General features: G+C 44.8%; 1 protein-coding gene across 3 annotated transcripts in view; it reads left to right on the top strand.

Annotated features, from left to right (window-relative positions):
- The window catches only part of Marchf3 (membrane associated ring-CH-type finger 3), a 186,960-nt gene extending 160,518 nt beyond the window's left edge, over window positions 1-26,442 (top strand). The window contains exons 4-5 of one of the 3 annotated variants that reach the window (XM_090339688.1): window positions 1,394-1,603; window positions 10,647-11,570. In XM_090339688.1, the coding sequence (XP_090195814.1) occupies window positions 1,394-1,603; window positions 10,647-10,805 (369 nt within the window). In that variant the 3' untranslated portion in view covers window positions 10,806-11,570. Of the gene's footprint in view, window positions 1-1,393; window positions 1,604-10,646; window positions 11,571-25,944 lie in introns of those variants that run through there. The other 2 variants (XM_090339689.1, XM_090339690.1) reach the window with 2 other exon arrangements.
- The last annotated feature ends 444 nt before the right edge of the window (window positions 26,443-26,886 follow it).

Raw genomic sequence — 26,886 nt, 5'->3', positions numbered from 1 at the left:
TTGGAACTTCACCTCCACCATTTTTACTTGGGGCCACGAGATGGAATGTCATTTGCTTGGGCTCCTGTTTTAATGTTAAGCCAAGAAAAGCCACCTAGCCCCCTTAACAGTGAACACTGGCACTGGTGTATAAGCATGGAATCACATTGGGATCCCTCATAGAATACCCTAAATGAAATATTTCAGCAGCTATTGAGTGGGAGGATAATATCTCTGTGTCCAATCCTCATCTTTTAACCATAAATTCTCCATCTTTCAGGAAGCCTGGATTTTCCTGGTCCTCTCAGGGTTTGGTCAAGATGGTAGCATCACTGCAATTTCACAAGTGGCCCTAAGTAAAGGAGATCAGGGTCTTCAAGGCCAACAAAAGGGAGCTCCTGAATCTATGAAGTCGGGAATCTCACTCTATGTTGACAGTGCCCAAGACCATCCACAGGCTTTGTGAGTCCTGAGAAGGATTCACAGAGACTTGGGAGCCCTGTTACACTGTGATTGTGTCTATAAAGCAAAAGGAAAAGGTGCAGAGCTAACTCTGCTTTGACTCTCAGTATCCTTGCCCAATGCAGCCTCATAGATATGGCAACAGTTTGTGGAAACACGCACCAAACATTTTCTTGGTATCCAGGCTAGACAGACAGACAGACAGACAGACAAATGATAGTGGGGATTAAACTCTGAGCATGGCAATTGCTAGGATCATTTTCTTTTTTTCCTGTCTGCTGTGGGATTTGAACTCTAGGCCTGAGCATTGTCCCTGAGTCTTCAGCTCAAGGATACCACTCTACCGTTTGAGCCACAGTGCCACTTCCTGTTTTCTGGTGGTCAAGAGTCTCACAGTCTTTAGTGCCTGGGCTGGCTTTGAACCGCAATCCCCAGATCTCAGCCACCTAAGTAGCTAGAATTATAGGCGTGAACCACCATGCCCAGCTGCTAGGATCATTTTTGTCTACCTCTCAGTCTTCTTTATTTTAGTTTGTTTTTCAGAAAGTGTCCCAGGCCTCTTTTCACCAGAGCCAGTCCAGAGCCAGTCCTAATAACAGACCTTAGCCAAGAATATGCCAGATCTGAGAACCAAAACTGCCGGGCTAAAAAACTCTGCACACATTCCTAAGGTCACATGACTATATTTTTCATATAGTTAATCAGTGTCATGTGACAGCAACAAAGTACCTGAGGCAATGAACGTATAGAGAAAAGTTTCCTGTAGGTTTACAATTCTGAAAGTTCAAGGCCAAAGTCAGTAGCTCCACTGGACTCTAATGACTGTGGCACATCAAGGCAGGAATATGTGCCATTCTGCTGATTCGGACGTCCAAGACACCCTTAGAGCAGTGTCTGCCCCACATTGGTGTTGAACCTTCTCCCTTACTTTTCTTTGTCTCTTTTCTGGCAGTGGCTCAGAAATCCTGGCCCCCAGCATGAGAAGCGGACTCTGTTTGGAGACATGGTGTGCTTCTTGTTTATCACCCCTCTGGCCACCATCTCAGGCTGGCTGTGCCTGCGGGGCGCCGTGGACCACCTGCACTTTAGTAGTCGGCTCGAAGCCGTGGGACTGATTGCACTCACTGTCGCACTCTTCACCATTTACCTCTTTTGGACACTAGTAAGTATGGCCTGAGGCCTGGGGTTCGGGCCTGCGGCAGGTGGTGGCCTCAGGATGACATGACATGGCCTTCCCTCTTACCTGCAACTCTCTCTCCTGTCCACGGGAAACAGATCTTCACATGCTGGTGTGGAAGTAGGAGAGTGGTGTGCATGTGTGTGTGTGTGTGTGTGTGTGTGTGTGTGTGTGTGTCTGTCTGTCTGTCTGTCTATGTGTCTATGTATCTGTCTGTCTGAACTGTAAGGCAAAACAGATCAAGAAGCACCACCAAAGACACACATCTTCAACATTTCTCCTTGCTAGACTAGAGCTCATCTGTTCTAAAGCATAAAGATCTCTTGTGTGCACTCTTCACTTTTGCTGGGACTGTAGAATATTGTGAATGACGCACTTGGTCTCTGTTGCCACTGCCAACAAGTATCAAGAACCCTTTTGGCTGGTTATTTTCGACTTCCATCTCACACAGTCTTCAGTGGACATGGATCTGCACTTTGCCTGATGATTATTCAGTGTGTTGGAATATTGAGTGGGTTGCCCATAAAAGCACTAATTTATCCAACAGAGAAGCTGCCACCAAAGAAAAGACATTTCCCATTTCTGTATCAGGAAGATTTTTCTCAACATTTCTCCCTTTTTTTTCTTTTTCATCCTTTTAACTTCATACAACAAAATGATTATTGTGGCACTAGTGGCAGCAGCCACAAAGTACAAAAAACTGCTCTGGCTGTATGCTTCCCTGTGGGAGCCATAAGGAAAGCCATCACTGTCTTCTAGAATACATTCAGAAGCCAGGCCCCTTGTTTCCTGGCAGTATTCTTCTAACATGCTCATTTCTACTCTGAGCATGTTATGTTGTTAAGCAGTAGGTTTTTCCTGTCTGAAATGTCTCCATTCCCATCCCCACAGCACAAGTGTCAGCATGCAAAAGCTGCTCTGATAGTCTCACTTCCTCCCCTCCCTATTACTTTCCCACAACACATCATGTGAGTCTGCCAGCTCTGTCCCTTCCCTCTTGTGAGAGAGCTCAAATAGTGAAGCACAAAAATTTTGGTCTCAGGAACGGAACCTGACTTGAGCTTTAGAAACCTGTGTTCTGATGCTAGAGCATTGCCTGATGTGGTGATCAGTTTAGATGTTCTGCTCCCAGACAAACACAACTGTCATGGGTTCCTTTCAAAACTGTCTGTACTTCCGATGTGTCCTTTGCCGTTGTTAAATAAGCAATGAAGTTGATTGACAAGTTTCTATTGTGATGAGAGGGTTAGAAATAAGAAATTAAATATTCTATCTGGGCACTGGTGAATCACACCTAGCTACTCAGGATGCTGAGACTTAGAAAGTCAAAGTTCAAAGCCAAACTGGGCAGAAAAGTTCACAAGATTCCATCTCCAATTTATCAGCAAAATGCTAGACTAAAGGCATGACTCAAATGGTAGAAAACAAGCTGTCAGTAAGAACACTAAGGAAAGAGCTTGAGGAACTGGGTTCAAACTCCAGTACAGGCAGAAAGAGAGAGAGAGAGAGAGACAGAGAGAGACAGAGTCAGAGACACAGAGAGAGAGAGAGAGACAGAGAGAGACAGAGAGAGACAGAGACAGAGACACAGAGAGAGAGAGAGAGACAGAGAGACAGAGACAGAGACAGAGACAGAGAGACAGAGAGAGAGAGAGAAAGAAAGAGAGAGGGGGGGAGAGGGAGAGGAGAGAGAGAGAAGAAAGTCATTTGGCCTCTCTGACCGCAGTGGGTTTATTGGTGAAGCCAAGTGGCAATGGCTGTCATAGTCCATTTCCCCCAGGACAGTGAGACTGTGGAGAAAGTACAGAAAAGCACTTGGAAACTTATCAGTAAGCATCATTGTGTACCATGTGTAGGTATTTTCTAGTCTGCTATTTTCCTTCGAAGAGTCCTTACAATGAAGGATGATTTGGGATGAAACCCACAATTGGGCTTTCAGATGCAATGTAAGGTCTTCATGCAAACCTGTTTAACAAAGTATAAACTTACCTAATAAGTAATGAGGAGAAGGAACAGAAATAGAAAAGCCACTATTAGAAAAATGGGTTCAAGCCAGGAGTTTGGCCTAATGGTAGAGTGCTTGCCTAGCATGCAGGAAGACCCAGGTTCAATTCCTCAGTACCACACACATAGAAAAAAGCCAGAAGTGGTGCTGAGGCTCAAGTAGTAGAGCTCTAGCCTTGAGAATGTCCAAGGACAGTGCTCAAGCCCTGAGTTCAAGTTCCAGGACTGGCGAAAAAAAGAAAAATAAAGTAAAATGGATTCCCCTATTGCATGGTCATCTCAGGTGAAAGAAAATTTGCGGTGGGAAGCAGACCAGCCTTGGCTGTAACAGGCCAGTATTGTTTACTCCTGACGTGACTGCAGGAGCCACTGCAAGCACTGAAAACCCAAAGGCAACATGTGTTCCAAAACTCTGGCATCGAACAATCACATCATTCATTCCTTTCTTTCCTACTTTCTCTCTTCTTTCTTCCTTTCTTTCTTTCTTTCTTTCTTGCTTTGTTCCAGTAGTAAGGCCTGAACTCAAATATTTGTGCTCTTGCTTGCCTTTTCTGCTCAGGGCTCATAGTCTTCCACTTGAGCCATGGTTCCACTTCTAGCTTTTTGGTGAATAATTGGAGATAAGAGCCTCCTGCCTTTATCTGACTGGGCTAGCACCAATCGTGATCCTTAGATCTCTGCCTCCTGACTAGCTAGGATTCCAGGCATGAGCTACTACCAATGGCTCACTTCAGTGGGATTCTTTACCTCTCTCTTGTACTTGGAGGAAATCATGGATAATTCTGGGTCAGTGGTTACCGGGAAGAATATACATCCCAGAACCTGGCACAGTGTGGGCTCAGATTTGTCTCCCTGTGGCTTCCCAACTCCTCTCTAGCCTCATCAGGTCCCCCAATCCTCACAAAATGCAAAGTAGCAGGAGGGAAAGAAAGACATCTCTCCCCTCTAACTGATTGAGAAACGTGCTGTGGCATCCACTCAGGAACAGGTTATTGAATACAGAAAATAATTCCTTCTCAGATAAATGCTGCACTGAGCAGCCATGGCAAGAGCCGTAAGTCAGGACTGACAGCTGTTGGAAACTGCCCTAAGGCAGGAACCCATTGTAAACAAGCTGTCAAACTTAAGGAGAATTTGCTGTGAAAATGTCTCAGATAAACAAATACTGTTTCACTCTGAGCCCAGCTCCTCAGAAGAAGCTTCCTGGAAAGGCCTCAAAGCCATGCTGTGAAGAGGGCAGGCAAGCACTCAAGCTGTGGCCTCAGTGCCTTTAAGCCTTCTCCCAGTTCACATGGCCACCGGGGCCCATCCTGGCCAAACTTGGGGGCCCCTTGCTCCCTAACCTGCCATGTTCAAAAGTACGCCTGGGATCCAGGACATCAGGCTGTCACCCACAGGAAAGTATACCAGAAACTTCTTAGTTCTCATCTGGAGCAGACAGAGCTGGCTGAGAGGTGAATCACACTAGCTGAAGGTACACAGTGGACTTGGCATGGCTCCGTGTCAGCACACTGTAGCGATAGCGAGTGCTCCCCAAGAACTGTAACAATGAAAGAGGACACCCAGGCACATGGATTGATCCTTTAAATTCTGGTTGTAGCTGGGTCCCACTGGCTCACACCTATAATCCTAGCTACTCAGAAATTTGAGATCTGAAAATTGCAGCTCAAAGCCAGCCTAGGCAGGAAAGCCCATGAAACCCTTATCTGCAATTAGCCACCAAAAATCCAGACAGGGCTAATCACCAATGGCTCATGCCTGTAATCCTAGCTACCAGAAGACGAGATCTGAGGAGCACAGCTCGAAGCCAGGCCAGACAGGAAAGTCCATGAGATTCTTTATCCCCAGAGAATCACAGGAAAAAAGTCAGAAGTGGTGCTGTGGCTTAAGAGGTTAAGTGTTAGCTGTGATAGTGCCCAGGCCCAGAGTTCAAGCCCCACAATTAGCAAAAGTAAATAAATAAATCCAGAAGTGGTGCAGTTGCTCCGATAGTAGAGCACTAACCTTGAGGGGGAAAAAAAGCTCAATGACAGTGTCTGGCGCGCACGCACGCGCGCACACACATACACACACACACACGCACACACACACACAGATTTCTGGTATAAATCAGGTGCTGATGGCTTATACTTGTAATGCTAACTACTGAAGAGGCTGAGTTCTGAAGATCACAGTTCAAAGCTAACCTGAGGGGCCGGGAGTTTGGCCTAGTGGTAGAGTGTTTGCCTAGCATGCATGAATACCCGGGTTCAATTCCTCGATACCACATACATAGAAAAAAAAGCTGGAAGTGGTGCTGAAGCTTAAGTGGTAGAGCTCTCGCCTTGAGAAAGTCCAAGGACAGTGCTCAGGCCCTGAGCCCAAGCCCAAGACTGGCCAAAAAAAAAAACTAACCTGAGCAGAAAAGTCCACAAGACTCTTCATTCCAATTAACCAACAAAATTCCACAAGTAGAATCTGGCTCAAGTGGTAGAATGCCAGCCTTGAGTGAAAAAGCTAAGCAAGAGGATGAGAACCCAAAGTTCATACTCCAGTATTGGCGCTAATAATAATCATAATAATTGTCATAATAAGTGCTTTATTGTAAAGGAGAAGCCTGCAGTAGAATGCTATCCCAGCCAGGCTGGAGGTTGGACAGAATTTCTCCACAGCCATTTTCCCTTTCACAGCCCTCTTCTCTGGGTTACACAAGAGACGAGTGAGCTGGACTCGTGGTGGGAAGATGACTAAGCAAACCAAGTCCAGACTGCATCTCTGAGCTTAAGTCATCCCGTGGCTTCCAAAGAGAAAGTTGTCTGCCTCAACTCTCAGCAAAATTCTATTCACCACAGCCTGGGTCACCTCCCTGATTGGGAGATGTGGTGCTAACACTTTCATCCCCTTCTCCCCCTCCCTCTCTCCCCTGTTCGCATGATTACAATCCATTATAAACAAACCTTACCCAGGATAGAAAGTTGGTTAATGTTCTTTAAGTGAATAAATGAATATACTTCAGAAAATCCACTCCATAAGGGTTAGGGTATTTTTGCTTTTGTTTCTTTGTAATACTAGAATTGGAACTCAGGGCTTCACAGCTGTTTATGGTACTCAACCAGTTGAGCCATGCTTCCTGACCTTTTTTGCTTTGGTTTTTGCCATGACCCCCCTACCTATGTTTCATGCATAGCTGGGATTACAGACACATGCCATCCCCACACCTGGCTTTGAACAATGATACTCCCGACACCCACTTTCCGAGTTGCTGGGATTGCAGACTGAGCAGACTGAGGGGAGGTATTTCTTTTTTTTAATAATGGCCAGCAGATATCCTTTCTTCCAGTCTTCTCCTGTATTTTTTATTTTATTTTAATGTATACAGGGGTTACAGTTATATTCGCCTCTCGCCTTTATTAAAGTTTCAAAATTTAAGAATAGTCCTGATGTTACGAGGCTCCTAACATTATTGCTACAGTATAATTTTGGTTTATGTTGTCTTTTCTGCACTCTCTCTTTATGTCCCTAAAATAAGTCTCCTTTTTACTATGATAACAGACTGCAGGGAAGGGTTGTCTTGGAACATTTAGAGACAAGGCAGGCATTGACCTGGGGCTGCTTCTGACCTGTGGTCTCTGCTTGTGGCTCCATTTCTTATATTTTCATCTATTTTCCCTGTGAAGGAGTCCTCTCCACAAGGTGCTTTCTTCGAATGTCTGCAGATAGTCATGGTTAACAGCAATTGAAAGGGCTTAGTGCCATGTCATCTGTTTGTCTTTTCTTTATTTTTCCTTTTTTTTCCTTTTTAATTTTTAATTTCCTGGCCAAGGAACAGGGAGAGCTGCTAAGTCTTTTGACACCAATGTTCCAGAAAGTGGCACTTCTTCAGCTTGAACGCTCTTAGCTAGCACCTGGGGATCTTGTTATGAAAGTGTTCTGATTCCTAACGTCTGGGTAGGACCCAACATTTTTGATATTCTAACAAGCTCCCAGGAGACTCTATGTGCAGCCAGTTCACGACCACACTGAGAGCAAGGCAATTTCTTTTTTTTCTTCATATATTTTTATTGTAATTAAAGAGAGAGGTTACAGTTATATTTGCCAGATAGAAGGTGCATTACTTCACATACATTGATACCCCTTCTCATTTTTTGTCCCCATTTCCCTCCCTCCACCCCCTCCCCTCAACATGTTTCCCCCCTTCCCTTTGCTATTTCAAATAAACAAACAAACATATATACAATATACCAGATAACAAGGTAAGATACTGTAACAATATGAGAATAATCAAGGGACAACAAAAGAGATGAGAAATAACAGTACATTAAGAACAACAATCACACATTATATCGCTCTTATTTCCATATCCTGGAGGTACCTTCATTTAACCTCATCCTATATGGCCTTATGTATCTAGGTTTTGCCCTATTGTAATCCTCCTCTAGGAGAGTCCAAGGTTTCTACTGATTATGACAAATGAGGGAAACCATTGAGCTGATGTTCCTTTGGGTCTGGTTTACTTCACTTAATATGATTTTTTCCAAGTCTTTTCATTTCCTTACAAATGGGGCGATGTCGTTCTTTCTGATGGCAGCATAGAATTCCATTGTGTACAAATACCACATCTTCTTGATCCAATCATCTGCTGAGGGGCGTCTGGGTTGGTTCCATATCTTTGTTATGGTAAATAGTGTTGCAATGAACATCGTTGTGCTAGTGGGTTTAGTATGTCCTTGTTTCTAGATGATTGGGTAAATGCTAAGTTAGTGAACTGCTGAATCATAGGGGAGCTCTATGTTCAGTCTTTTGAGGTACTGGAGCAAGGCAATTTCTTGCTCCCTCTCCCAGCACTGCTCCCCTCCCCCTCATTTTCCTCTTTATCAGGAATGTCACAGAAGTATCTTCTTTTTCTTCTTCCTTTTCATATTTAACATATGAAAAGGTAACTGGCCGGACATACTGACTTAGGCAAGGTGCCAGGCTAAGTTCTTTATAGTGTTGTAATCTGCACGATCACTGTGTATCTTTGACCCTTCCAAGCAGGCCGCCACTAGATGGAGGATGAGGAAGATTCGGGCCCAGAGCACCTGGCTTTGAAGCCTGTAGGCCACTGCCTTTAGGTACCTCCTCTTCTGGAATTACTGAAGCTCAATGTGCACAGCTTCTCAGCTCTGTGTGGAAGAAACTTGATTTACAGTCCAGCTTTCTTGTAGCAGAATGAAACTGCAGACTTCTTACATGGCCAGGTCTTCATTACTCTCCCATGTTTAACTCTTCCCAGCTACTGGCCTGAACCACAGACCTTCCACAGGCCTTTCACACATTCATCAGCATCATCAAGCAGCCATGGGACAGAATAGATAGGAGAGAATTAGGCTTTGGGGAAAAAAAAAGCAAAAACCAAACAAACAGATCCATTTTGGCATGGTCAGGGCCTTTCAGAGATAGCACATCTGTGTGGGGTTTAAAAGCTTATACTTTCACCCAAATGTCTCTGGCACTTGGCCTGTGGCATCTGTTCCCTTGCTTCTGAAATTTGAGTGAGTAGCCTTGAATTTCGTCTTCCAGCCAGGGAGGCTAATAATCCCTTTCTGATTAAGGCCCAACCAACTTTCCTTTACTTCCAGAAACACTGAGTTCAACACATGGGGCCAGCCCATGATTTCTTCCTCGAGTCTAGACAACCCACCTTCCCCAAGACAATTAAACAGCCCAGAGCAGGGTTGTCACCTTGAGCTCACATTCTTACTTCCTAGCACTGACCAGATAGATGCACTCCAATTAGAAACAGTCACACATATTTCTCTTTTTTTTTTTTTTTGAGGAGGGGTTGTACTAGGATTCAAATCCAGGGCCTCACAATCGCTCAGCTGGTATTCTGTCACTGAAACCATGGCTCCAGCCCAGCTATTTGCTCATTATTCTGGAGGTAGAGTCTAATAGACTTTTCTACCTAGGCTCGTCTTGGACAATGATCCTCCAGGTCTCAGCATCCTGAGTAGCTAGGATTCCAGATGTGAGCCCTACCCCCGTCCTTTACAATTCATCTTCCAAACTGGACACTGAAATTTCTGGGCAAGCCATCCGTTTATACCAGCCTTCAAGTGTCTGACACAGTGATGCAATGAGAAAACCATATGACTTATGGGGCCCTGAACTCAGGGCCTCGAGCTCTTGTTCAGTTTTGTCGTTCATGGCTGCTGCTCTACCACTTGAACCACACCCTCTACTTACAGCTTTTGCAGTTAATTGGAGATAAAAGTCTCCCAGATTTGTTTCTCTGGGCTGGCTTCAGCCCTCAACTCAGATTTCAGCTTCCTCAGTAGCTAAAATTATAGGTATGAGCCACTTGCGCCCTGTTCTTTAGTTTTTTTCATTCATTCACACAGTAAGAAAGCAGCTCGATTAGTGCCTGATGCTGAGCCAGGTGACGGGTGTACAAAGATAAACACAAGGAGCATCGACCCTGCTCCTGAGAAGCTTCCAGGGCTTAAAGAGAGAAAAACAAGTACAGTGCTGTACAGGTGCCACACGTGGAGCTACCACATTCGTTCCACACAGCACAAAGACATGCCTCATGGTGTAGTGCAGCAGGTGGCCTGCGAGAAGTACACAAAGCCCTAGCATCTGTCTCATTTACTGAGAGGAACTTGGAGAGCAGGCCAGCCATTTGTCCAGGTCATACAGCTGGACAAGAACTGCCCATGGATCTCCTCTGCCCTGTCCCAGCAATGCTTCTTCACAACTGATTTTGTGCTTGGGTTCGAACTCAGGACCTCACGCTTGCTTAACTGGTGCTCTACCACTGAAGCCAGAGCCCCACCAGCACGAAATTCAATGTAAGCTCAGTATTCTCGGTATGTGGAGGAGCAGAGGAAGCCAGCAGGCTCACCCTGCCGTGTTTGACCTGGGCCTCCCTTGCCTGGTGCTGGAGCAGCTTTCCAGCATCTGGGCCATGGTGCTGTTCAAAATGATGCACTTATTTCTTGGATTGGTTAAACCTTTACCTACCTTCTACCTACATACCTTCTCTTACCTTTCCCTCCCCCAGGTGTCATTTAGGTACCACTGTCGACTCTATAATGAATGGCGTCGGACCAATCAGAGGGTGATTCTCCTCATTCCAAAGTCTGTCAACATACCCTCCAACCAACAGTCCTTGCTGGGCCTCCACTCAGTCAAGAGGAACTCAAAGGAGACCATTGTTTGACGTTTGGTGTGACTGCCGGGTTGATTCATTGGTTGGAGATTGGAAGAGTCTGCATTGGGGCCATGCACTGAGCCACCCTGAAGCTCGTCCTTAACCTAAGGGTCTAAGAACACCGGAGCCATGTTAACACATTGCCCAAGCAACAACCTCGTCTGTCCGAAGAAAGCAAATGCTTTTGACTTCAAATCATGGATGCTGCACTGTTATGATATTTGCTAAGCTGCCAAACGTGTTTATTTAGCAGATACTGTATGGAATTTTCTGAACACCTCTTTAACCTATAAGAAAGGTTGTCTCGCTCAAAAGATGCAATTAAATTCTTCCTTTTTTTATTACTATTTCAAATATATATAACTATATATATATTAAACTTAGAAGATAATCAAAATCAAAAAACCAATGTAAAAACTGGTTTCTTGGTTTGGATGGGGTTTTATTTGGGTGAGTTTTCTGTTTCTCGTTTCTACTGTGGCTTCTTTTGGGTTATTTGATAGCCTGAGTGGTCTTTTTCATGTCCCTTACTCAAGAAGAGATCAAAATGACTACAGAACAAGACATATTGGGAGGATGTTTTATATGAAACTTCATACAGTTATTCAGTTTTTAAAGGGAAAGGGGGTGTGGCAGCTTTCCGTGCGCCTGTGAGCTGTTTATTTAAAAATCATTAAGGAAAGAAAAACAATATGTTGAGAAGCAAACTCCTTGAAATTTGTTTGGTACTGACAGCTGATAGAAGCTATTTTCTAATAATAAATATCCAGTGTGTGAAAGACAAACCTTACTGATTGCAGTATTTTCTTTTCTTAATCATAAAACCTGTGAAGTTTCCCAATGTAGGGTTTTAAAAGAAAAAAAAAAAGGCTGGTGGTATTCACACCCATCTCATGCCTGTCTTGATTCTGCATTTCTAATGAACTGGAGAATCATTAGACTTTTCTAGGAACCCTAGACTGGTTTTGCATATCAATTAGCATCCCCATTGCTTTGTTAAATTTCTGGTTTGACAAGTGGGTTGTAGCTAAAACATAATTAAATAAAACTCATATCTGTAAACATAGCTACTCATAGAAGACTGAGATCTGATGATCAAGGTTCGAAGCCAACCCAGGCAAAAAAAGTGTGAAACTCCACCTCCAATTAGCCAGCAAAATGTCACCCTGGAGGTGTGGCTCAAGTGGTAGAGTGCTAGCCTTCAGTATAAAAAAGCCAAGTATGAGCACAAGGTTCTGAGTTCAGGCTCCAGTACCAACACAAAACAAAACAAGGCAATACAAAACCCTGTTCTGATAGCCATGCTTAGTGTCAGACCCCTTTGTCTGAAATCACCACAGGGCCTTTTTTCTACCTTTAGCCAAGTCTGTCAGAGTTGGGAGCCTCCTGGCAGCCGTGGCAGCCGTGATGCCTGACGTGGGCTCTTGAAGCCAGGCAGGGAACACCAACAGGAACTTGGCTGCCCCGCTGTTGTCCCCATGTGGTGGAGATAGGGCAGGCTCAGCTCTGGAAGCTGGAAATTCAGATTGGTAGCATGTGATCCCTACAGCTCCGGATCGCCACATGGAGAGTGAGCAAAGGACAGAAGATGGGTCGGCTCCAGGAGGACCTAGCATCTCATCTGCAGATGCGTGGAGCGGATGCAGGTGGTCTGGAGTCAGCCCAGCCGTCCATTCACAGCGTGGCCACAAAGGGAAACAGCTGCACGGGGCTGCACAGCTCCCATGGGCTTTATGGCTTGTGATAATAGATTTCCTCCCACCACTCTTCCCTCAGACACTTCAATTCCAGTAATAGGCATCTGCCCCCCTCCCTGTCCCTCTGGGCTGTCATTAACCACACCACCATTAACATTTCTTAATTGACCTTCTGAAAATGCTCCACGCCACTAGCTGTATGCAGCTTCACACTTTCTATAACCAGAGCCAAGAGCCCAGCTTGCTAGCTTATGAATTGAAGTCATATTCTTGATAAATGACTCCACCCAGCCTAGGCCCCTGAGCTGTGTCAGGTAACACCTCTCAACAGAATGGCAGGACCTTTATGAGAAGACCCTGCACCTCTTCCACAAATTGAGGAAACAAAACATTTTCAGCATCTATCTCCACTGAATCTGGGTGCAGAAAATTCCTCCAACCTTGGTCGTGAGCTGAGATACAATGATACTATTAAAAAAAAAAAATAGGTGAAATATGGCAGCATGGCCTCGTGGTAGAGTGCTTACCTAGCATGCATGAAGCCTGGGTTTGATTCCTCCATACCTCATACACTGAAAAAGCCAGAAATGGTACTGTAGCTCAAGTGGTAGAGCACTAGCTTTGAGCACAGAGAGGCTCAGGAACAGTTCCCAGGCCCTAAGTTCAAGCCCCAGGACTGACAAAAAAAAAGGAAAGATTAATTTTTATTTTTTTTAATTTATAATTTTATTGTAATTAATAAAACGGTTACATGATATTTGCCAGATAGAAGGTGCATTAATTCACATACATTGATACCCTTTCACATGTCTTGGTACCCATCACCCTCCCCCCCCACCCCCATCTTGGTTTTCCCCCCTTCCCTATCAAATTTCAAATAACCAAATACAAATAAATTCAATATATCAGATAACAAAGTGAGATACTATACCAATATGAGATAACACAAGGGACAGCAAAGGAGATGAGGGATAACATAGTACATTAAGGACAACAATCATTCATTATATGGCTTTTGTTTCAGTTTAATTTTTAAAACATTAAAAGTAGGTGAAAGGCCAGAAAAGGAGGCTCCTGTCTGCTCTAGATTTTGAAAACAGGAGGATTAGAGTCCGAAGCCCATCAGTGCCAAAAAGTTGTCAAGACTTCATTCATCTCAACCAATGAAATACCTAAGAATAGTGATGTACATCTGTCATTCCCAGCTGCTGTGAGCCCAGCTTGCCAGGACATAGATGAGAAACTGATGGAAAAAGGAAAAAGGACAAGAAGCATGGTTGAGATGGTAAAACACCTGCCTGGCAAGCAGAAGGCTCTGAGTTAAACCCAAATACCATCACCTATGCACACACACATGCAAACACACACACACACACGCACACACACACACACACACACACACACACACACACACACACACCCCAGGCAAGTCCCAAGCAGTTCTCTGGAGCTCCTGGGCTGAGATGGACAGCACATTAGCACTGTGTACATCAGGCCTCTTCAATTAAGATTTGTACCTCACCCCGGTGGAGTGGGTGACAAGACGTCCCTCCCCACAGCCACAACTAGCACTGAAGCTACCAGAATGTGGAACGCACTAGTGTCAGTTAGCACTGGGGTCCACCTGAGATCCGTGAAACTTTTGGAGGTGATGCCATCTGCTCTAGATCCCAAGGTTATCCAGGATAGGGCAGTGTAAGGAACAGTAACATAGCACAGGGGTGTCCAGACAGGAGAGCATAGGACAGTCAAAAGCCGACTCTAGACTCTGCACCTGGCTCCATACCTGGCACTGTGAAAGCTACACCCAGGAGGTGAGAGGTATGGAGGGCAGGGATTCCCAACTGGCACCGAAATGCCAGTCACATGGCCTGCCTTGCTAACCTGGGCTCTTTCTTTTTCAAAGGTCATGAATAAGGAAGTTGAATGTGGCAGACAGCACAGGCTTGAAATCTCAGCCACTCAGGAGGTTGAGATATGAGGGCAGACGTTCAGAAGCCAACCCAGACAGACAAATCCAAGTAACTTTCTCCAATTAACCAACAACAATGCAGGAAGCAGAAGTGTGGCTTAAGTGGTAGAAGTGGTAGAGTGCCAGACTTGAATGGAAAAGTGAAACAAGAGCATGAAGAGGGGGCCGGACACGGTGGCTCATGCTTGTAATCCTAGCTACTCAGGAGGCTGAGACCTGAGGATCAAGGTTCAAAACCAGCCCAGGCACTAAAGTCTGTGAGACTCTTATCCCCAATTAATCACTAGAAAATGGGAAGTGAGGCTGTATCTCCAGGGGTACGGTGCTAGCCTTGAGCTGAAGAGCTCAGGGACAGCACCCAGGCCAAATCCAAGCCCCATGACCCACAAAAGAAAAAAAAAAAAAAGAGCATGGTGTAATAGTGCACATCTTTAATCTCAGCTATTCAGGAAGTGGAGGTAGGAAGCTTGAGACCGGAGGCCAGCCGAGCATAAGCACCAGATTCTATCTGAGAAACTAGAAAGCAAAAGAATTGAAGTGTGGCTCAAGTGGTGGCGCGAGCTCATGGGCAGCTAAAGCATCCTGGGGCTCGGACCTCTTCCATAGATTTTCTTACAAGGTTCTTGTTTCTAGATATTTGTTGCTTTGATTGGATTCCATTTTTCTTGGGAATGATTTCAGTAATGAGTAACCAGACACACAGTGAAGCCAAAAAGGGAAATTAACCCATAGGCTGCTGGGCCACTTCCCAATTAATGAAAAAGCAATCCTTTGACAGTTATTTTGTCTCCCATTTTCTGGCTGGGCCATAGCCACAGTTCTGTCTTTGGGGACAGGTAGTTATTGGCATGGGAGTCAAAGGAAAAGAGGAAGGTGAGAGGCTGGGAGCATGGCCTAGAGGTAGAGTGCTTGCCTATCATGCACAAAGACCGGGGTTCCATTCCTTGGTATCACATATGTAGAAAAAGCCAGAAGTGATAGAGCTCTTGCCTTAAGAAAGCCTAACGATAGTGCTCAGGCCCTGAGTTCAAGCCCCAGGAATGGAAGAAAAAAAAAAGAGGAAGGTGAATCTGTGCCTGTGCTACCACCCCTGCCCTATGATCCCAGCCACCAGCCTTCTTTCTCCACAGCTACACAACGTCCCCAGCTGCCCACACAGGGGAATGAAGAAATAGAGCTGGCAAATGAAATCCAACCTCAGCCCAGAATGTTCTTGAAGCTGCCTAGAGATCACCTCCACAGCTTGCAGGAAGTCTCCCATTTATGGCCCATTTATGGGACTGTGGGCTGCCTGACGGCATAAGAGTCCAGACAAGGGAGGAGGAGAAGGTGGAGACCAGAATGGGCCTTGGTGCTGGCTGTAGCAGATCTGCTGGCTTGCCAGTGGCCCATCGAGAGAGCCTTAGTGACCAGGAGTGAGCGTGAGGGCGTTCAACCTTCGCCTTCGCTCTTCTGGTTGTTCTGGGGGATTTTGCCTGTTGCTCAATGCAATTGAGTGAAAAACAGAAGCAGCTGTGGTCAGACAGCCTGAGTTCAAATCTTGACCCTGCACCGTCCCAGCTGCTCATTGTAGGACAAGCAGCTGAGCCTCTGTAAAATGGGGATACTGTCTACCTCACACTGTCCTGGTAAGACTTGAGAAGCTTAGCTCCCAGTACTCCAGGAAGGACAGAGCAGTGTTCTTGTCCCCTTTCCATTCACTGTGGTCACCATCTGGGTTGTTTTTGGCATAGCCTGACTCTCAATGAACAATTTTGATTATCCATCTGAAGAATCATAAATGGCTTTAAATATTTTTTGAAAAGGGGCTAATTTTAAACAATCAACAGATGTTTATTGAGCACTGGATGGTGGGAGAGGGAGAGACTGCATGAGACCATTCTGAACATTGAAAATACTGACATGATGAATTATGTGTAGATTTTTGTTTTCCCTAGCATTTCCCACAAATGCTTATGAGTAATTGAGACTTCATTGCTGATAATGAATTTGCTAGGTCTGGATTTAAACTACAGAGAAAAACAAACACAATCCATCCGTTGTCTGCATTCCTAGCAATGAGGCAATTGTCAGTCACGGAAATCATATATCTAGGGATTTTTGGAGGCTCCATTTCTATGCATAAAGGCAACAGGAGGAGGTGATTTAGAAGGCCTGCTTTATTTTGAGACACTCTCCTTTTTGGAACACATAGTTCACCTACTGAGGTCATAGTTTTCCCATCACAGAAATAAATAGGCCCAAACAGAGATTTTTTTTGCATTTTTAGCATTTTTAACAACAAAGGAAAAACCTCTTGTTGCCATTTGCTGGAGTGCATTTTGATAAATATTATTTTATATAATCAGAAGCACATAGGCATTGTGCCATTGTGTTCCTCTCCTAAAAGTAGCCTCCTTTGGTTCTACTGTGTGTGAATGCCTAGAGTCCACACAGGATACATACAGGATAAATTATATAAATTTATCTTATCCTGCTGTATTTTAGATCTCATTTTTGCATATAAGAGAAAACGTGCCATTTGTCTTTCTGTGTTTGGCTTACTTCACTTAACATGATTTATTCTAGGTCCATCTATTTCCCCCTAGCAAATGTGTATTTGTGGATATCAGATATAAAGAATCTATGATGATCATATAATGATCAGAGCATGTCACCATTTACTTAGCTGGGAGTGTGTGTGTGTGTGTGTGTGTGTGTGTGTGTGTGTGTGTGTGTGTGTATTGGGGCTTGAACTCAGGGAATGGGTATCATTCCTTAGCTTCTTTCCTCAGGGCTGGAGTTTTATTGCTCGAGCTACTCTTCTACTTCTTCTTAGTGGCTACTTAGAGATAAGTCTTCCAGACTTTCTTGCTTGAGCTAACTTCAATCTTCAATCCTCAGACCTCAGCCTCCTGAATAGCTCGGATTACAGCATGAGCCACTGGCCCCCAACTTTAGAACTTTATCTCACCATTCTCTAGTTCATTTATTTTGGCCTTATCTTCATAATTTCTTCTTTTCTTTTACATTGATTTTGTTTTTCACCAGTACCACCATTTGAACTCAGCTTCTTGAATTGACTGTGCACCATTTAAGCCATGATTCCTTTTTGCCCCCTCTCTGGTTAATTGGAGACAGTCTCATGGAATTTTTGCCAGATCCTTTGAATCACAATCTATTGAGTAGATAGTATTACAGGCAGAAGCTAGTGGCAGTGAGCTTATTTCAATTCACACTTACTTGGGGTCTTTTTTATTTTAGAACCAATTGTTTACAGCTGTAGAATTTTTTTCTAAGTACTATTTTATCTACCACAATTCTTTAAATTTTTTTATTGTTTAAATTTAACTCTAAGCACTTTGAAATTTCTCTTTTTTTCTTTTTTAACCTGAGAACCCTGATATAGGAAGCTTTTAGTATTTGTCCAATATATGGAGTCAGTAGGATTAGAAATCATTACCCTTTGGTTTGGTGTTTCAGTTATGATTATATGACATTATAGTCAACGTGTGATCTCTATGATAGTGTTTAAAATTATGACAGTTTGTGGCTTCGTAAGTGGTCAGTTGTTGCTATTATACATGCCTCTCTGTTACATATCTATGCAAAGAGTGTGACTATACAAAGGTACAATTCATTCTATAGTTCACACTTTCCTGCCTTGCTTTTTCATGTCTGGGAAATTTAAATTGTTCTGATTTTGGTTGTTTATTTCTGATTATACTTGTTTGTTTCTTTTTTGTCCTTTGAGTAACTGCTGTACACATTTAGAACTATATTGAGAAATTTATCTTTATCATTGTATCTTATTTATTTATTTATTTTGCCAGTCCTGGGCTTGAGCTCAGGGTCTGAGCACTGTCCTTGGACTTTCTCAAGGCTAGAGATCTACCACTTGAGCCTCAGCACCACTTCTGGCTTTTTTCTATGTATGTGGTACTGAGGAATCGAACCCAAGTCTTTGTGCATGCTAGGCAAGCACTCTACCACTAGGCCAAACTCCCCGGTCCTCATTCTATCTTCTTAATATATTGTTCCTCCTACCAAAATCTAATATTCATTTTGTCATTTTTGATGTTTTCTTTTATCTGATAATAGTATTAAATATTTCTATAACTCTGTGTGTGTGTGTGTGTGTGTGTGTGTGTGTGTGTGTGTGTGTGTATGTGTGGTACTAGGGATTGATCTGAGGACCTTGAGCTTTCAAGACATAGAGTTACACACTTGAGCCACACACAGCCCTAGCACCTTTTAATATTGGCTATTTTCCAGATTGTTTTATGGCCTCTGCTGTGACCTTGCTACTCTGATTCCCAGGATACATGAAGATGACAGGCTCATGCCACACTGTGCCCAGTCATGATGGAGTGAGAGAGACCCTGGAAAACTTTTATGCCCAGGCTGGCCTCCCAAGCACGAGGATGACCGTCTTGAGCCACCATAGCCAGCTCCTCTGGCACCACACTTCCTGAAAGAGGAGAGATCAGGGCTGTATTCCCAGCATGAAACTGCCAGGGAAGTTTGAATAGGCTATTTGAAAATAGCAAGAGAATGCTATCTTATTTAGGTGTAAGAGAATGATGCCTATTATTTTTCAAGTTCTTATCTCAGTTGGGGTTGTACTCTTTTTTTGGAGTGGGGGCTGAGGGTCATGGGACTTGAGCTTGGTCTAGGTGCTGTCCCTGTGCTCTTCAGCTCAAGTCTTCTGCCCTACCCTTGAGCCAAGCCTCACTTGCTGTTTTCTAGAACCTAATTGGAGATAAGAGTCTCAGGTCTTTTTGTGCCCAGACTAACTTTGAACTTTGATCTTCAGATCTCAGCCCCCTAAGTAGCTAGGATTACAGGCATGAGCCTGTACTCTTATTAGATCCTTATTCATATGAATGAGGTCCTGAGTTCCAACCCCAGCCTCTCCAAAAACAAAGGTGTTTGTCTCTATGAGGTGCATTGTGAATGATTTTTGAGGCTATAGGTAGTGATAGGAAGACATATATCAAAGAGTACAAAGTTTGGGTTACATGGGAAGAATTTCTGGGGACACATGGACAGCTCTGAGACTAGTTCGTGTGATGTACTGTGGACTTGAGAACTGCTGAAAGTAGATCTTAAACGTTTTCTCACAATGGGTATGTCAGCGGATGTGTTAATTAGCTTGATTGAATCATTTCACAATGCATATGTGTGTCTATATGTACTCATAGACATATATATTTTACATCTCAAATACATATATATTATTTTTATCAAGTATACCTCTTTTAAGCTGGGAAGAAAAAGGTTGACATGTGGCCCATGTATATTGTAGGTAGCATGCTGTGAAGAGAGTAAAACTGCATCATAAATGCTAGTAATGGGGTGATGAACTATTTGAGATTCCCTTTCAAGACAATTTGGTGATAGCAGGAGTGGGGCAGCAGAATAGGTGAGGCAAGGTTGGGCACGTGCAGATAATGGCTGAGGCTAGGTGGGTAGTGGGTCTACTTTATATAGTTACAACTTTGCCATTATGACATCACTAAACAAATAAAAACGACATAGCTGCCAGATATAAGGTCTCTCCAGAAGAACTCACTGGCATCGTGGATGGAGCTCAATGGCAGGCCACCTGCCTAGCATACATCAGGCCTTGAGTTCCATCCCCCGACCCCATCTTCACTCCACAGAGCTGAGAAGGCGGGGAGGGGGTCTGTAGCTAGGATAATGAGGCAAAGAAGTTTCCTATAAAAACATGAAACCAAGGGTGGATTGAATGGGCTGAAGCTCAAGCTTGGTCATTTCATCTAGATATTGTTTGCACCAGGGTTGGTTTTTGACATTGGCCATGACTGAGGTTCAGGCAACATTAAACTCCACTCATGGTAATTATTGAGAGAAGGCACATGGACATCATAGTGTCAGGTATCTGGCCAAGACCAGTCATGCATTTTGATCATGGACAGACAGGCCAACAAGTCCTCAGAGCATCTGGTTAAAAACCAAAACCTGGGGCTGGGAGATTGGCCTAGTGGTAGAGTGCTTGCCTGGCATGCATGAAGACCCGGGTTCAATTCCTTGGTAGCACATACATAGAAAAGTTCAAGTGGTAGAGTGCTAGCCTTGAAGAAAAAGCACAAGGGCAGTGCTCAGGCCCTGAGTACAAGCCCCAAGATTGGCAAAAACAAAACAAAACAACAACGAAAAACTAGAACCACACTCACATCTGTAGTCCAAGCTATTCATGAGGCTAAGAGCTACAGGATCTCAGTTCGAAGCCAGCTAGGACAGAAAATCTATAAGACTCGAACTGCAACTAACCAACCAAAAAGCAGCCTGAAGGTGTGATTCAAGAAGTAGAGCGCCATCCGTAGAGGGCCATCCATGAGCCTTCAAGCCACACTTCGAGACCCTGAGTTCCAATCCTGGTACCAGCAAAACAAATAAACAAAAACAGCAACAACACCTCCCCCCCCCAGCATGTCCTGCTGAGATTAGAGGGTGTAAGATGAGCTATCCCACCCTCTCCAGACACAAGGCAGGAGCATCTTCTGAGGGAAGCCCCCTGCATGTCTCCACAGCACACTCTGGAAAGAGTGCACTGGGCTCCGTGCACGGGTGATCCACACGAGCGTGTTACAGGTCTCATACTGAAGTAGGAGAGGTGCTGAGACAAAGCAAAGCCTCCCGAACCCAGACCACAGCTCTCTGCATCTGGTTACAAACCAAAACCCATAACCAGGCTCATGCTTGATGCCAGCAGCCGAGTGCTCATCTCAGCCTGGCACCTGGATGAGGGGTGATGTGAGAAGGGGGTGCCACGTGGGCCTCAGCACAGAGCCATCCTCTGCCATCCGTGGGATAAAGAGAAAGCTTTGTGAATCTAAGCCATCTGGGGCCCAAGCAAATAAAACCATCTAGACAGAGGACAGAGAATAGAGCTTCTCTCCTAGGGAAAGACTTATGAACAGGATATTCTGACAGAAAAATGATCCTTCAACCCCCAACACACATGCAAATTGAGACCCTCTGTGACACACCCACAACATCAGAGAAGCGCACAGGCCAGCCCTATGTGCTGTATGGGTTAGCCTCAATGTGAGGTCCTCAGAAACCACTTCCTCCTCCCCGCAACCACCCCATGTGCTCACGTGGGGCATGCTGGGGGCTGCTGGAGTAAGCCAGCCACGGTCATGCCAGAGAAGAGTTAGGGATGGCAGCGGAAAGGATTGGTGTGTCAACCTCCTGATAGCTCTTTGGAGCCCTCAGAGGGAGCATAGGCCAAGATAGGAACCATCTACTGTGGTACAAGTCACTGAACAGGTAATCTGTGCTCTTCAACACACACAGACACTGTGTTCTTTAACACACACATACTCACGTTAGGGCTTAAACTGCAGGTCTGGGCATTGTCCCTTAGCTTTCTTGCTCAAAGTTGGTATGGTATTCCATTAGTAGAGCCACAGCTCCACTTCTGGCTTTTCCCATGGTTAACTGGAGATGAAGAGTCTTCTGGATCTCCACTTTGGGTGGCTTCAAACTATAATCCTCAGAGCTCAGCTTCCTGAGCACTGAGAATGACAGGTATGAAGCACCTACCTTCTCCTCTCTTCTTAGAGCTCATGGAGCCATTCTCTGCAGCAACCTTGTGGAATCCCAGGAGTTCCTCTCTTCTGAGACAGAACCTATGAGCCCACACTTGCTCCCAATTATATCCATCCAAAGCCTTTTTACCCCCACTAGCATTCCCTACAGGGTTTATGGATGAAATAAGCACAGGGACTCGTGGTAGCCCGTAAAGGAGCTGTCAGGTACCATGGATGACAAAAGCAGTTGCCTTCTTTATTTCATAATTCAGTGTTTCCCAACTTCCATTACACATTTGGAGAAACAGTTGCCCAAGACAATCATTTCTCCTTGGCAGCCTGGGAATAATGAGAGGTACCAAGAAAGGCCCTCGTGGGTCAGATGTGGTCATTGCAGAGCTGTGCCGGGAGACAGTTCAAGCCTGTCCCAGCTGAGAGATTCCACTGTCAAGTGAAAATCTGAACTCAACTCCAGCTCTCAGCTGGGTTTGTGGCTCATGCCTGTAATCCCAGCTACTCTAATCCTAGCTACTCAAGAGGCTGAGATCTGTGAATCTGGGTTGGAAGCCAGATAGGAAGGATAATTCATGAGACTCTTATCTCCAATTAACTGCCCAAACAACTGGCAGTAGCACTGTAGCTTAAGTGGTAGAACTCTAGCCTTGGCCTGGAGTGCTTGGGAAGAGGAGAATGGTCAAATGGTCCAAGCTAGATTTTTCTTAGTGTTCATCTCACTGGAAAGCCTAGAAGTGACTGCCAGACACTCTCCATCTCTCACTTGAGCCTGCACACATGGAACAGGTCTGGAGACAGTCACCTTCAGCCTGAACCAACAGGGGTAAACGTATCAGTATAACTGACCCGTCCCAAGTACTGACAGTGGTACAGAATGGCTCCTTCTGCCAGAAACTCAGAAGAACCCAACAGGAACACTGAATGATAAAGATAAACACATGACCAAAGTCGATAGCCACAGAAGTGAACTCACAACACTAGAACGTGATTGAAGCTCAGGAGAGTGAAGACTGGAAAATGACAAACTCCAAAAGGGCTTTCCAAAGCATCTAAGTGGGAAAGAAAGCCAGTCTCTCAGGGACTCGCCAAAGCACAACAGCAAGCCAAGCCAAGCCTCTACTCTACAACCACTACAGCTTTCCTCTTTCGTCTTGGATGTTAGGTTAAGTATGGTCATTTTCCTGTTGAGGTAAGGAAGGCCCTGTCTTTGTGAATCACAGACATGATCATCCTTTTTTTTTTTTTTTGTCAGTATTGGGGCTTGAACTCAGGGTCTAAGCACTATCTCTTAGTTTTTTCTGCTCAAGGTGGGTGATTTACCACTTGAACCACACCTTACTTCCAGCTTTATTTTTTTCTCCCCTTTGGTAGTAATGGTTAGTTGGAGATAAAAGGCTCACAGATTTTCCTGCCCAGACTGGTTTTGAACCTCTGTCCTCCAATCTCAGCCTCCTAGACTTATACAGGTGTGAGCCACCAACACCCAGCAAAAATTACCTACCTTTGGGCAGCTTCCATGTTCTAGCCTAAAACCTTCCAGCTAGAGCAGGAAGAATCAATTTCCCAAGAGTTCTGAACGCCACAAAGCTGGCAGACATGAGCAGGCTCCACTTCCATGAAGCTTTCCAGACCAATCTTGACCCCAGCAGTTTAGTCACTTGTCACTGCCATGACATCCCAGGGAAACAGGCCTGGGGACTGAAGGACAAGGAGTGGCCACCCGAATCCTGGCTTTGAAACCTGAGCAGCAAGCTGGACAAATCCCTCCCAAGGGCCATTTCCATGCAGCCTTGAATACAACAAGGCACTGAATGATTATGAAATCCTTTCGTTCCTTATTGAGGAAATGACTAAAATGTGGTGCATCCAGTAGTCTCAGTGTCTTGCCTTGTTGAGCCTCTCAAATCGACTAATTCAAGGAGAAAAGGAGAAATGTTCTAGAACCAACTCAAAAGTGCATCTTTGCTTCTTTAAACCAGCAGCAATGAACGAGGCTTAGCCCACTTCCCAAGGTAGCTCCCCTGACTACTGTTGAAATTAATCAGCCTTAAATTCCTATTTACAAAGGGCACCAGTGGTTCGTGCCTATAATCCTAGCTACAAAGGTGGCTGAGATCTGAGTATTGAGGTGTGAAGTCAGTCCAGACAGAACAGTCCCTGAGACTCTTAGCTCCAATGGGCTAGCAAAAAGTTGAAGAGGTGCTGTAGCTCAAATGGTACAGTATCAACTGTGAGCAAAAACGCCAGGCAAGGCCTGAGTTCAAGCCCCAGTAACAGCACACACATACACATTCCTATTTACATGCAACCTATTGTATTGGTATGATATGTTTACAAGAGCTAGCAATCTGATTTCTCCCGTCAGCTCTTTATAAGAGGATTTTCAGTCTGACTTTACATAGGGAACTTGAGACACATAATGCTGTTGTTTTTTCAGGCAATAGCAACTTCGTGCCATTAGCTGCTATTCTAACAGTGAGTTTCCATTTAGAGCTGGTTCAAAGGTAAAGCTGCTACTTATTCTATTTGAATCCAGTTTGTGGGGGTTGGCTCTGCCTGGAAAAGTACAGATTTTGTACATAATGCATGGCTATGGAATGCTTTAAAGACTGGTCAATTTTGATTTAAAATTTTTACCTCCTTTTTAATCAGAGCTGACTCACCAGTTCCAATAATTCCTGTTATTCATGGCCTTTCCCCTCCACCCCCTCCGCCCACAAAGGCAACTGGGATATTCTTGCACAAACCCAGATACACACTTAGAACCACCACTGAGGCCTGAACGGCTTGCAACTTCCAGCTGGCACCCCAACGCCTCTACTGAGCTTATCGTATAGCAACTACCTCCCAGTGTCAGGAACTGTTTACCTTGAGACCCAGCCAGGTTGGCTAGGGTCAGTTACCCAAGTTGTGATTACATGTGTCCATTGGATTGTTTTCTGCATGGCAGAAAATGAATGAATGTTGAAAAACTTAGGCTGTGGAAAACACAACCGGTTCCCAGATTTCCAGGTCCATCTGCCGGGCTGATAAGTTCACACATCTCTGCTGTGTGACTCTCGTAGCTATTGTTTGCTTGTTAGTTTGCCAGTCGTCTGATGAAATTAGCGACAACAGATTTCAAATGAGGATTTGGGGATTATCTGAAAGTTTGGAATTGTTCCCACCAAAACCTGCCCTGTTTGCATCCGTGAACTGGCAAGATTATTTTCTGATGAATGCTGGGGACAGTGGAAAAGGCAGAGCGGCCCCTCATGCTTGGAACTGTGAGAAGCCAGAGCTCCACAAGCTAAGGATCTGCTCTCATCTTGATGCTCCCATCCTTGCTGGGCAGTGCCTGGCGAAACGAAATTCTGCAGTGCAAGGCTGCTAAATGGGTGGTGCCCTGCCCTTCTCTCAACTGCAAATGAACACCACCAGCACTCCGCTCATGGGGTGTAGAGAGCTAACGTATAGCAGATTGGATGTTGCAAGCTGGACTGTGAACAATGAATGGTTGCATTTTTCCTTTGTGAGAATAAGGGTTCCGTGTAAGACTTGGGAACTGGTGTGTGTGTGTGTGTGTGTGTGTGTGTGTGTACTTCCATCAGAGCAATGCTCTATTTCCAGAACCCACTCCTGTTCATTCTTGGTTGAGTTCTCAGCTTCCCCCAGCTGTATCAAAGGACTCAAGGCCCTGCTTCCATCTTCCTTCGGAATTTATGGTATTAGGTCACCTTGAGTCACACAGAGCCCTCACCCAAAACCTTCTTCCTGCCAGGACTGTACTCATGGCCACTTCCCTCCTTTGTGGGCCCTGGCAGCTTCTCCAGGGGGGGTGGAGTCCAGCCAATACTTCTTTTATGAAGAATGACTGTTTTTCAGCTCTTGTATCCTTTTTTTCCCCAAGGTTCAAATTTCCTAATAATTTCTCTCTTTAACAGGACTCAAACTTAAAAAAGAGCAACAGTCTGATGAGACCGCTGGGAAAAGCTTGGCCCCAGCAGAACAAAGGAGCAGGAAGTTGGCAGCCAGAGAAGGCAAGGCCTGACCCCAGCCTCTCAAAGACAAGGAATGAATGCCAAGGTCTAAGTCAAAAAGTAATGTTCTTTACAAGGCAGCCACGGCTCAGAGGCTCCTTGACTCAATTGCGGAGACTGCGGGGAAAGGAAGAAAAGGGGGAGCTGGCACTCTCAGCTTGGGAAAGCTGATAATGAGCAGTCAGCCAGAAGGCCATGCTCAGCCGTGACGCTGGAAAGCCCGTTCCCAGTCACCACCCAATGAGACATCTGGGCCTCCCGGTGAGTTCCTGCTGGACACTGGGCTATCACTGTGGCCAAACTTGTCAGGGGACTTAAGACTGTAAGAAGGCCAAGGAATATGATGTGCGTGTGTATTTGAATAGATAGAAGAGAATGCCCATTCAGACGGGCCAAAAGAAGTGAGGCCAATAGAAGCCTATCAAGAGATCTTTGGCCTGGCACAGGTGCACACACCATCTGCCCAGGGCAGACCATGGAGAAAGACAGAGGTCAGACACAACGATGGCAGCTTCAATAAAAGTGGGTGAGGATTTACTTGAAATCAAAGATGTCAAGCACAGTAAACAAAACAGAATCCATGAGGTATGAGGCTGCCGCTCAGGCAGAGTAATGCAGTAATGTGTTTAAAAAGAAAAACGGAAATGGAGAGCATCTCTACGAGTAGACTTGGCTGCCATGTAAACCAATAATTCCAACTCAGGTTGCTGGAGGAAGCTGTCACACAATAAATCTGGGTGAATATGTGTTTTATTGTTATCAAGTAATTAGGCTACGGAATGGGCTGTCTCCGTAAATCGAGAGGTGTGCTTTGTCTCTGGAGAAAGTCAGCAGAGAACAAATTTG

Source organism: Megascapheus bottae, chromosome 10, assembly GCF_031878675.1.
Source record: "Megascapheus bottae isolate mThoBot1 chromosome 10, mThoBot2.hap1, whole genome shotgun sequence".
In the NCBI taxonomy this organism is placed as follows: Eukaryota; Metazoa; Chordata; class Mammalia; order Rodentia; family Geomyidae; genus Megascapheus; species Megascapheus bottae.
This window is presented reverse-complemented; position numbering and strand designations above follow the sequence as displayed.